We start from the raw sequence: 12675 nt of genomic DNA, 5'->3' as shown, positions 1-12675 counted from the left end.
AGGAGGGGACCTGTGTGCGGAGGGCTGACACCTCTGAAACCTCAGCGCTGGTCCCTGGGCGGCTGGGCCGGACGGATCTCTGCTCTGACCCAGTCTGGCAATGCCCATGCTCCTCTGATAGGCGACAAACCCCACCCTCTCCCCCCAGCCTGGCACAAAGCAAGTCCCAGCCAAGAGCAGCATGTCCCCTGCCAGCCCCCCTTGGGGGAGGGAAATGCCCAGGTTACTGCAGAGCTAGGAAAGGGGATCGGGGGTGAGCACGAAAGAAAGGCTGGGTCCGTGCAGCAGCCAGCACCACTCCCTCCAGGGCAGGATCGGCAGCGGGTGTGTTTTGGGTCCAGGCCCTAGGGGCTGCATGTATCAAGGTGCACCGGAGAAAGTGGAGTGCAAAGCGTGGGCCCGTGGCAAGGCAAGAGCCAGTGCAGCGTACGAGGAGGAACAGGAGGGACAGCGCAGGGGACGGTGCAGGGGCCTACGTCAGTGAGGATGGGAGGGCAGCTCTTCTCGGTCCATAGTGCCGCACAGTCCTCCTGCCGAGTGCACACGCCCCCACACCAGCCGCACCGCATGAAGCGCTCCGCCCGCAGGCAGCGCTGGCATGTCAGGAAGTGGCGGCAGCCTGGGCCGGTGATGGCGACTTGAGACACCTTCAGGGGAAAGGGAGAATGTCAGCATGCAGGGCCAAGGCTCGCAGAGATCTCGGGGCAACCGCAAAGCACTCGCTGAACGGGGACCTCCACACACCGCTCAGCACCAGGAGGGAAGGAAACGGCCTTCCTGCAGCTGGCATGCCCCTGGGCACAGCCACTGCTGTCTCCCAGCCATGAGTGAGGGGCTGCGATGAACCCCGCGGCCCAGCCAGCACATCTCCCCAGGACTGACCAGTTGGCGGGATGGCCGGGTCAGCAGCCCAACATGCAGACCACCTGCCTACACCCCACAGCACTCGGAGGTGGTCCAGGGTTCCAATCCCATTTGGGGCGAGGGCACAGAGTTGGTTCCCGACCCGGGCGAAGTGGGAGCCCCCAGCCCAGCAAGGTTGGGGGCGAACGCTCGCCTGTCTCACCTTGTTTCCGGTGGCAAAGAGCAGAGAGTCCTGCAGCAGGCCAACCTCCCGCAGCACCGGCAGCTCCTTGCCCAGGGAGAAATTGGCCAACGTGACGGTGTAGGAACTGGATCGCTGAAGCACCACCTGAGGGGGGCCAGTTGGCCGTGTTCAGAGAGCAAGCAACCCCAAGGAAAGCCGGGGGACACGGCCCAGCTGACCCCCGCGGGAGGAGAGCAGCACTGCCCTGGGCGGGGCACCGTGCCCCGGCTCACTGCAATCCCAGGGAAGGGGCGGTCTACAGTGTCCGCATGGCCCCCCAGTGCTGCTCAGGCCCAGCCAGTGGCCTGCCCACATGGCTGGATGGAGGCAGCTGACTCCTCCAGGCCCAGCCAGCGGCACGGAGAGGGGCAGAGCCTACAGTAGTGGCAACACAGCAACAGCGCCAGGGAAAGGGATGGAGGTACTTTGGATTGGGCACAGTCCAGTCAGCCTCACAAGTCATTGTGACTGGCAGCCAGCCACAGAGCCCCAAGTCCAGGCACGATTTGCCCCATTTCACCCGGCCCGTGCCAGTTCCACGGGACGGACACCCCACGTGAGCTTTGGAAACCGTTGGAGCATCCCAGGGCGTGTCGCCCCCTGCTGGAGGGACTGGCATTGCAGCCCCCCCTGGAGTGGATACGGGGCACAGCCATGGAGCCTGGCACCGCAGAGCCTACCTGCATGATGCGCCCCTCCGCCGTGCCCAGGTGGGCAACCGTCACATTGCCCTGGGCCATCACAAAGATGGAGGTGAGCAGGACTCCGGCCATGTGCCCATTGAACAGATCCACCTTGTAGGGGGCCGTGGTGACCAGGGTGGGCTTGTTCCAGCAGCTGGTATCCACCACCGGAGACGAGAGGTTCACCTGGGACATCGCACAGCGTTAGCTCCCTGTGGCACCTCCACCGCCCCCCTGTCTTCCTCCTCCTCCCCACCCCCCCGGCTGCCCGGTGTCACACATGGACCTGCCTGTGCTCCTGCTGCATCTGTGGCCGCTGCCCCCGCCCTGCCACTCACTGCTCCCTCTGCCGGCCACCCGTGGGGAGGGAGCAGCTGGGGGGAAAGGGGACAAAGGGGACAGGGAATCCACTGCTGGCCCCAGCCACTTCCAGCTACCCCCTGCCCGGCTTCCTCCCACCACCACCAGCAGTTAGCTCCACATTTCCACCTATACACCCCAACCTCCCAGTACCACCCAGCCCCCCAGCACCCACCCATACATCCCAACCCCCCAGCATCCCAGTATCGCCCATATACTGCAAACTCCCAACCCTCCATACACTCCAACCCCCCAGGATCCCAGTACCACCCATACACCTCCAACTCCCCAATACAACCCAATCTCCCAATGCTCCATACACTCCAACCCCCCAGCATCCCAGTACCACCCATACACCCCCAACTCCCCAGTGTCACCCAACCCCCATACACCCCAACCCCCCAGCATCCACCCATACGCCAACTCCCCAGTACCATCCAGCCCCCCAGCACCCACCCATACGCCCCCAACTCCCCAGTACCATCCAGCCCCCCACCATACACCCCCCAACCCCAAGTACCACCCAGCATCCCAGCCCCCACCCATACACCCCCCAACCCCAAGTACCACCCAGCATCCCAGCACCCACCCATACACCCCAACCCCCCAGCACCACCCATATACCAACTCCCCAGTACCACCTGCACCCGCATTCACCCGCTGCACCCCAGTACCACCCAGCCTTCCAGCACCCATCTATACATCCCCCAACTCCATAGCACCCACCCATACACCCCCTAACCTCCCTCCCCACCCCCATACATCCCACCTTCCACTACTGGGTGCATTGCCCAGAAGCTGAAGTTGATGCAATCGACAAATATGAAATGAACTCAGTAACTGATTGGCCCAGAACATCCCCCATGGTGCTATACAGAACTTGGCACCTGCGGGTGTGGGTAGCCTTTGGGCTTGACGCTGTCTGGGCGAGGAGAAGGGGACTCCCCTGATCTCCAGCTCCCCTTTCTGCAGAAGCCCGGGCCAGCTGGGAATCACCAGCAGCGAGGGAGGACTGGCCATTAAGCCGCAGAAAAGAGATGCTGCAAGGGAACAGATACTGCTGGCAGCTGCCAGGAAATTTTAGAGCTGTTTCCCTCGCAGGGAAGTCTCTCTTGGGATAATGGGCAAACTCCCTGCCTTGATCCCAGAGTTTCCCAGCCCCGGGGCGGGGGAGGAGGTTGGACTGCCCGGGGAGGGGCAGGCAGGACAGATGGAAGAAGGGCAGAGGAGTGGAGATGGCACAGCCACAGGGCAGCTTCTTGAAAACAGCTTCCCCTGCCCCTGCGGCACATGGCCCTGATCCAGCTGGCCAGAGACACAGCTCAGCCGCCCATGCTCCGTATGGCTGCTCAGAGAGATAATGCCTGGCCTGACCACCCAAGTCCATCCACAGAGCAGGTGACTTCCCAGCCAGGGCAGGACAGGCAAGGACGGAAGCTGGAACAGTGCCAGAAGTGGGTGGGGAAAACGATAGAGAGGGGGTGATGCCTGTGCCAAGGCATGGAAGGAGAGGCCAGCCACCCACCCGGTGCAGGGGGTGGCACAGAGGTGAGTCACTGTCCAGCCACGTGCTCTGCACTGTACAGGATCCAGCCCCTGCCCTGGAGGAGCTGAGCGCTGTACAGGGGCGGCACTGAGGTGCAACTCTCCCCCAACTCCTCCAGCAGAGAGCCAGAAGACCAAAGCCATGCACCACTCTGGAGGCGTGATGTGCAAGCCGCTCTTGTGACACACACACTGCCGGATGGAGACCTCCTGCCCTGGGACCAGCAGCCAGTGAACCGAACCTGAGCTGCCAGAGCCAGGGACTCCCAAAGGAAGCTGATGATCAGGGCGTAGGATGGACAGGGAGAAGGACAAATGTCCTCAGTGTTCCGGGCCACACAGCAGCGCCCTTGGAAACCCTTCTCCATCGCCTGGCCCAGAGCCACATCCGTGGGCCTGGCATGGACAGCCCCACAGGGAGGCTCCATGGGATCTGATGCAGACCATCCCTGGGAGTGAGGCCGCTACCGCTAGGGCCCTGCTAACTAGTCACCTGAGGGGCAGGAGGGACCGCTGGCACCAGCACTACCTCAGCAGGTGGGTCAGAACACACTGGTGCAGATTACAACTGGAGCAGGGTGGCACATTAAGCCTGTGATGGGACTTTCAGGACAGGGGTCATCCCGGAGATGAAGACACAGGGCTTCTGTCCTGCCTCGCGTTGGCTGCGTATCATTTGCTATCCCGCTGTTGAATCCACAGGCAGCTCGTAACTTAAGGCCTGTTTGCCTCTCGCTTGCGCGGCTTAGCTGTCTCGCCTGGAGTCATAACACCAATCCCTTCCTCCACGCGCACCAGCACCCGACCCAGCTGGAGCAGGCAGCCCAATTTCCCTGCCTTTAGGACTTGCACAGCTCCAGGCAGCTGCTGCAGAAGAGGAGGGCAGCCAACTGTAAACAGAGCATGAGTTCATGCCAGGCACTCTTGGGAAACGGACAAGACATCTGGCAAGAGTTCAGACTCAGGGCCCTCCCACTCCCGAAGCAAGGGCTTGAGGCAAAGGGCTTGGCCTGACCCCATGACACACAATAGTGGAAGGAAGGAGACGAAGCTGGACCAAAAGGCCACAGCAGCCTCCATGGAGGGAGGATTTTCCATCACACTCCCAGGAAACATGGTGGGTTCCCATCCCTCCAGGGCAGAACTCCCAGGAGATGAAACCGGGGAGGGGCGAGGGATCCAGCCGAGATCAGGGCTTGATACACAGCCTCAGGCTGGGCTACACTTAAAAATCCAATTGTCCCAGCGACGTCACTCGGCTGGGAAAATGTCACCCCAAGCACCGTAGTTATGCTGGCCTAACCCCTAATGCAGGCACAGCTAGGCTGACAGAATTCTCCCTTTACCTAGCTACCACCTCTCAGAGAGCTGGATTCACTCTAGCCATGGGAAAACCCCTTAGCTGGCACAGGAAGTGTCTAGGCTGCAGCTCTACCGGGGCACAGCTGCAGCGCTGTAGCTGTGCGGCCACAGACACCCTCTGGCCCACCCCTCTCCTCTACCCAGAATGGAGCTACAGGCTAGGCACAAGCATAGCCAGTCATGGGGCAAAGGGCTGCCCTGCTGCGCCCTATCCCAGACAGCCTCCGCCTCGCCTCACCGCCCCCCCTCCACGCCCCTGCCACCCACAGCATTTCACAGCCTCCAGGGGCTGAAGTTCACAGCCTCTGGTTCTTCCCACACAGGGATCAGGTGACAGGGCGCTTCCCCCTGCACATCTGCATCTGCTTAGACAAAATCCAGTTGTGCTCTGCTACTGGCAGACAGAGTCTCACTGGGGAGGAGCACTAAGAGCAAGGCTGCAGGAGGGGTTCCCAACGGGTGTCCAGTCGCCAGCACTTCCCATCTTCGCAGTGCGGCACACGACAAACCATGGCACAGGAACACCAGGGAGGTTACACAGCCCGGCCCTCAGACATTAGGAAACAGGAGATCAAAGGGCGCCCGTGCTGTTTGAATTCAGCCCCTGGGGTGACTGCATTATGGTGCAGCCTTTAATTACAGGATCACCATCCGACTTCCCCACGGGCTAGCGTGTCATGGCTGTGCCCTAACACAGACACACAAGGGGCCAAAGGCTTTCAAAAAGCAAACTGCAAATCCAGAAATGCCATCTTGGGGCATCATACTGAGCCCCAGTCGGGTCACCAGCAGGGTTGGGACTGTTAGATGCACTGCACAGACCTCTGCCCCTGGAGCAATCCACATCAGTAGTAGGTTGTCATCCTCTCATGGGCCAAGGGGATGAGACGCACGCTTTGCTGGGGGCTCCCAGTTAGCTGCTGGTGGTAGAGGAACAGTGAGATGCAGGGATCTCTGCTTCTATTCCCGGACCTGGAGGGGAGCCCAGACTCTTCTGCAATTTTTCCCAAGCTGTCCCATCCCCTCCAACCTGTCCCAGTCCTGTCTCTTCCCCACCCGGGCTCCTTGCCTACCCAGGCTGTCTCCAGTCCTCAGGCTTCTCATACCAGTCCCTGTCTCCTTGCCCAGCCTGTCCCCAGTCCCTCCTCCAGCTAATTGTCCAATCTGTCTCTCTCCCTAGACCAGTGGTCCCCAACATTTTGCATCTGGCAGATGCCAGATGATGAGCCACAGAGGACCGTGGCAGTGGACGAGCATCCGCCAAAATGCCGCCGACAAGCAGCAATGTCAATTGGCATTGCCGCCGAAACGCCGCCGACAAGCAGCAGCATCCAGAGGTGGTGCCGCCGAAATGGCGCCGAAAATTGGCGGCATTTTAGCGGCGACACCTCTGGATGACACTGCTTGTCGGCGGCATTTCAGCAGATGCTCGTCCGCCAGCCAGTACGCGGGTGCACCTAGATGCCCCAGTGGGCGCCATGGCGCCCGCGGGCACTGCGTTGGGGACCCCTGCCCTAGACTCCCTTTCCACGCTCCTCAGCTAGCCTGTCTCTACTGAATCCCCCTGCCAGCCCTATGGCCCAGTCTCTTGGCCTACCCAGTCGCAATTCTCCCCCTGTACCTAGCTCCTCGTCAGATCTGTCTCTATCCGCCCACATTCTCCTTGTCCAACCAGCCCCAATCCGCAGCCCCTTGTCCGACCTGAATGCCTCCCTCAGTGGCTCTCAGTCCTCATTTCCTTGCCCAAGCAGTCTCAGCCTCCCCCACACACACATTCCAGGCCCAGTCACCCCACCCCAGTCTCAGACTCCTGGTCCCAGGTTACTCCTTCCCCTGCCTCCCAGGACTGGCTCTTGCCCCTCTGCATTCAACTCAGCTTCCTGCTCCCCAAGGCCTGGCTGCCAGCAGGGGAGCTCTGAGAGCGCACAAGAGCCCGGCTCCTGCCCTCAGTCCCCGTGCCCAGCTGGGGCCAGAAACAGCTCTGCTCTGCCCACCCCCTCTAGCCTGGGCTGGAGCATCAGATGCTCAGTAGGAAGGTGGCTGCGCAGACTGGTCAGCACTGGGAGCTCTGGGGCAATGGAGCATGCTCAGTGAGGGAGAATCTCCAGAGTCTTCACTGAGCATGTGTGAACTGTAACGTTAAAATTCTTTGAACTTAGCTAAGTGTGGAAGGATTTTTCTGGGGACAACAAAAGGTACCTTTCTGACACTGGGGTGACCCCATGTCACGTCCCTGCTCCAAAGTATGGGGCCACTAGAGCTGGCCATGCAAAAGGTCACATGCAAAACCTCGATCCGACCACATGGAAACAGGGGCTGCTGCACCTACAGGCAAACAAGCCAGCTGCATAGGGTGGCGGATTTCTGGGAGACACACCACAGACCCATCTACTGGGGGAGGGAGAGGGGGAGGTGAGCTGCAGAGCACTAACTGCCCCATGGAGACCCTGATGTGTTAATACACAATTCACAACCCCCACTAACTGCTCCATGGCGGAGTGCAGACAAGCCCTATGGGGAGAAGGCCGAGGGGAGAGGCCTGGTCCCTCCAGTGGGAGGGGAGGCCCTGGATAATCCAAATTCTCCCATGGGGGGCGGGGGGGGGGGGGAGTCCTGACCCGCTTTAAATGCCACTCCACTGCCACTGGGCAACACAACATATATTTCCCCAGCCTCATTCTTGGAAACAGCTTGACCATTTTGGCTAGAAATTCCCAACAAAATTCAGGCTGCGGAAGACACGGGGCATGGAAAATTTAAGCCCAAATGGTTAGAATTTGGCAAAGTTATAAGTAACTGACAATGGAGTCTTATAACAGGAAATGCTGAGCAGCCTTCCCAATAGGCCAGATTGCCAGCCCCGGCTCTGAGCACTGGGATCACAGAGCCATATCCCTCCCCTGCTGCCAACCCTGGCTCTGAACACCGGGGTCACAGAGCCACATCCCTCCCCTGCTGCCAGCCCCGGCTCTGAGCACTGGGGTCGCAGAACCATGTCCCTCCCCTGCTGCCAGCCCTGGCTCTGAGCACTGGTTGCAGAGCCATGTCCGTCCTGTGCTGCCTGCCCCCAGACAAGCTCCCAAGAGTGACAAGGATCAGTCCCAGGAACGTGCATGGAAACCACAGCAACCCCTCAGATCAGCCATGCCACACAACCCCTGCGGCTGGCACCATACCAGCTTCCACGGAGACACCGCCCAGCCCTGAGCTAAAGACCAACTAAGGCGACCCGTCTCGGGCTGCTCGGAGCGTGGGACCGAAAGCACCACACAGCTGAGAACAGGACCCTGTGCCTTTAAATCTGGTGCAGTCAGCTGTGGCAGTCAACCTGCCAACCTTAAGCATATTCTCACCAGCAACCACGCACCGCACCATAACAACTCTAACTCAGGAACCAACCCATGCAACAAACCTCGATGCCAACTCTGCCCACATATCTACACCAGCAACACCATCACTGGACCTAACCAGATCAGCTACAACATCACCGGCTCATTCACCTGCACGTCCACCAATGTTATATATGCCATCATATGCCAGCAATGCCCCTCTGCTATGTACATTGGCCAAACTGGACAGTCACTACGCAAGAGGATAAATGGACACAAGTCAGATATCAGGAATGGCAATATACAAAAACCTGTAGGAGAACACTTCAACCTCCCTGGCCACACAATAGCAGATGTAAAGGTAGCCATCTTACAGCAAAAAAACTTCAGGACCAGACTCCAAAGAGAAACTGCTGAGCTCCAGTTCATTTGCAAATTTGACACCATCAGATCAGGATTAAACAAAGACTGTGAATGGCTATCCAACTACAGAAACAGTTTCTCCTCCCTTGGTGTTCACACCTCAACTGCTAGCAGAGCACCTCACCCTCCCTGATTGAACTAACCTCGTTATCTCCACACTGATATATACCTGCCTCTGGAGATTTCCATTACTTGCATCTGAAGAAGTGAGGTTCTTACCCACGAAAGCTTATGCTCCCAGTACTTCTGTTAGTCTCTAAGGTGCCACAGGACCCTCTGTTGCTTTTTGCAGATTCAGACTAACACGGCTACCCCTCTGATACTCAGCTGTGGGGTGACTCAGGCCTCACCTTTCTTCTCTGACAGGCCTGGGGAATGTGCACAAACCCCCTGGCAGCGTCCCACACCCACATGGAAGCCTCTCCACTGCCTCAGGCCCTGGAAGCAAATCAGTGATGGGGCTTGGCCTAGAATCCAGCAGACTAGCTCGCACATACCCCCTCCTCCCAAGCCCGGAGACTGACCGGTCACCTGACACCACTGAACATTTCCTCCTGGGGCTCCAAGGAGGAAATGCATCCGAAGAAGTGAGCTGTAGTCCACGAAAGCTTATGCTCTAATAAATTTGTTAGTCTCTAAGGTGCCACAAGTACTCCTGTTCTTTTTAAGGAGAACAAAGTCATTCACACTGCCATAGCCCCGTGGCTCCAAAAGGGCCTCCTGTCACTTAGCCCCTGTGCAAGCCGGAGCGCTACTGGATAGACTGATCTCCCCAAGCCGCCCTGGCACCATGCCAGACATGGGTATCAGCTCCAGGTGGGGGAGCAGAGCAGCATTGTGCCTAGGGAGGAACCTGGAGAGGGTTAGGAAGTCTGCGGAGGTGAGAAAGGGTGCCAAGAAGCGCCTAGCACCAGGGAACAGGAAAGGGGGAGCTGGCCTGGATCCTGCCAGAGCAGAGTGCCCGCTGTGTGTGCACACGTGAGATCAGAACTGGCCTACATTGTCTCTCTATCAGCAAGCAGGTGTCACCCCAGGAGAACCATCATACTGGACATGGTCAGAGGCGATGCTGGAGCAGCCTCCTCTGGGGGGGCACTCGCTCCCCGGAATCTGACTCCTTGCTTTCCCCTCCTGGTGGGTCAGAAACAAGCTATGCACCGGCTCTGCAATCAGGAAGCATAGTGCCAGCTGCTCACCACCAGCCCTGGCGTCTGGTCGAGCAAAGCATGCTAAAAACAGCAGCATTGTCACAGCAGTGTGAGCATTGGGCCAGGCACCCCGGTACGATCTCATCTGAGACCCTAGGTACACACTCGAGAGGGTGGCCTGTCCCACTGCCCATGCTGCAGCAACTACACTGCTGTTTTTAGCCCGCCAGCTCAGAGCCAGCATGGGTCTGTCTCCTGGGGCTGGAAATCCCACCTCCAGCATCAGCGTAGAGACACCCTCAGTGTGAGAGTTAATCAGGTTTCAGTGGATGGCACACTTTGTTTCTGTCAGACTGCCAAGAAAGTCAGATGGGCTGAAAGCCCATTGAATTGGGCCCTGGACTTGTGCAAGGCACTTGCTGCCTGGTGTGCTCAGCAGACAACATGCTGCCCTCTGGAGAAGATCCCAGGGTTTCAGAGGGTTGCAGCTCAGCTGCATTTGTGCCACACAAGTTCCGCTATCATAGCTCAATCACAGCAGCCCTCAGGAGGTCTCCCCATACAGCAGTGCCACAGGATAGCCACAGAATGCTGAATGCACATGGCATGGTCCCAGGACAAGCTCCAAGTCAAGACCCCTGCATGGCACCATCACTGCAGTCAGGGGATGTGTTCCCATGCTCTCAGCCCTTCCCCGTCAGCAGCCCCGGGCTTCCCAGATTTGCAGCACAGATATGGGATTGCTGCAACATGCTACCCAGAGAGGGTAGCAGCTACTGAGGGAGAAGAACACAGCCACGAGGCTCCTTCGCCCTGGGGTCCTGCACTCAGCCACTCTCAGAAGGAGGGGCCTGTGGGTTCCACTCCACACACTACTCCCAGTTCCAAAGCCAGGGTCAGTCAGTACCCGGGCAAGGAGGCAGCAGGACACCACTGTACCATTCCTGAGACAGAGCTGGGAAGGGCCAGAGGCAACAGGGGTAAAGAGGTTGTGACACTGGCAAACCACAGGGTGGAGCATCCCGGATCCAACACAAAATCCATACCTGCCAACGCAACCCAAAACATGGAAGCTTTTTACTGCCAATGAAAAAGACTGAAAATAGCTTCCCAGACCACCAAGGCGAGCCCAGAGACTTCCCATCCCCAGGCCTCACCCCAATCAGGCTCTGGGGTTGCATCCACAGGAGACCAGCACTAGGCAGGTCTCTCAGCTCTCCTATTAAATATTAACATTAACCAGCCCCTGGGGAGTTGTTCCTTCCATTGCTTAGGAGCAGCTGGGCAGGGAATGGAGCATGGGACACACCCACCCAACTGGAGCTGCAGCCAGTTAGCTGAATGCTAGCACAGGTCAGATACTTAAGCATAGCTCCAGGAGAGCACAGGTGGGGACTAGCTGAGACACGCTCACAGGGCTGAGGCACAGCAGGGTGAAACTCAGGGCTCACCCTCCCTGGCTGTATCTCCCTAGAAAAGCTGGCACTAATTCCCCTCGTATTTCTGTACCAACAAACACAGTCTCCAGGGCCACCTGTGACTGCTCCCCTCCCCAGATCTCTTTGCAGCCCCAATTCCCCTGCTGCCCGAGACCCCAGGCACAGACAAAAGGTCTCTGATTGCAGAATGTGGTTATGCCGCACCCAGCAGAGGTTTGGCCTTGCGGTGGGCAGGACACCAGAGTATTTGAACCCCATCTCCAGGAGACCGAGTTCTGTTGAAAACAAGCTCTCTGAGGATCCAGAGGAGTGGGTCAGATTACAGGGCAATTAGCAGCCACGAGTGGAACCCTAAATCAGAAGCACCTCTCACATCTGTGTGCACTCAGCTTACAGCTAGGAGAGCCCCAGACCTGGCACTGTTACCCCTGACTTAACAAGGCCAACATACCAAACATGAGGTTACAAATCCCCCATGATTAACTGTGCCAAATGTGCCCAGTGCACCTGCTGAGAGGCCTGCAATAGGAACATCCAGATTAGGCAGTTCCCAGGTGCAGAGGTGAGAGCTAATCAGAGACAGCAAACATGCAGCAGGCTACACACCCTGTCTGTGTCTGCACCGGGTGAGTCACAGGCACCTGGCCTCCCCCCATGCCTGCTCTGTCCCTGCTCTTTGGAGCTCGGTATTGGCTTGATTCTGGGTTTTCGTACCCCCCAACTCGCTGTCCAAGCAGCTTAGGACACTGCCACCAGTCTGCAAGGACGGTGCCGATGCCCCCAGTGCTGCAGCAACAGAGCATGGCAATGCCAGGCGGTACCACCAGGAAGTGCAAGTGCAGCCAGGCCAGAGAGGGATTGCATGAGTAGGGAGCCGCTACAGCTGGATGACTTGCTGCCTCTCTTCAGTCATCTGTTTGTTTCCAAACAGGGAGAGGGAGGAGATTTAGGGATCAGGATGATGATGAGCTGATGATGTGAGCTACCTGCCTCCTGCACTCAGTGCTACTCAGTCCTGACCTGCAACCCCCTTGCTACTCCAACCAAGGTCAGATCAGAGACACGGTGATGCTGATGGTGCCCTGCCCACTCTTTGACCTGGGACAGGACTTGGGTTGGGTTTGAGACCCAGGCAGCCCACTGAAGCATGGCTGGATCTGAGAGAGTGCTGGGGCTCCAAAGATCAGCCCAAGGGCTGGAGTCACTATTCCATCTGGGATGGCACTCCCAGGAGAGAAGGGGTAGGAAAGCTGGGTGTAGGCCTGAGATTTAACTCACCCCATACTAAACCAGCCTTGG

General features: G+C 58.4%; 2 protein-coding genes across 19 annotated transcripts in view; both read right to left on the bottom strand.

The window, feature by feature from the left end:
• Positions 1-12675, bottom strand: part of LOC135972670 (myb/SANT-like DNA-binding domain-containing protein 2) — an 82463-nt gene that overhangs the window by 42774 nt on the left and 27014 nt on the right. The window lies entirely within an intron of this gene.
• MST1R (macrophage stimulating 1 receptor) overlaps positions 1-12675 on the bottom strand; it is a 72775-nt gene that overhangs the window by 51974 nt on the left and 8126 nt on the right. For 15 of the 18 annotated variants that reach the window (XM_065551425.1, XM_024111172.3, XM_042850039.2 and 12 more), the window contains 3 exons: positions 1768-1956; positions 1067-1192; positions 477-647 (listed from right to left, as the gene is read on the bottom strand). In XM_065551425.1, the coding sequence (XP_065407497.1) occupies positions 477-647; positions 1067-1192; positions 1768-1956 (486 nt within the window). Of the gene's footprint in view, positions 1-476; positions 648-1066; positions 1193-1767; positions 1957-9139; positions 10898-10983; positions 11376-12675 lie in introns of those variants that run through there. The other 3 variants (XM_065551430.1, XM_065551428.1, XM_065551429.1) reach the window with 3 other exon arrangements.

This window comes from Chrysemys picta, chromosome 7 (assembly GCF_011386835.1).
Source record: "Chrysemys picta bellii isolate R12L10 chromosome 7, ASM1138683v2, whole genome shotgun sequence".
Classification (NCBI taxonomy): domain Eukaryota; kingdom Metazoa; phylum Chordata; order Testudines; family Emydidae; genus Chrysemys; species Chrysemys picta.
The sequence above is the reverse complement of the archived record's forward strand: the minus strand, read 5'-3'. Positions and strand labels throughout refer to the sequence as shown.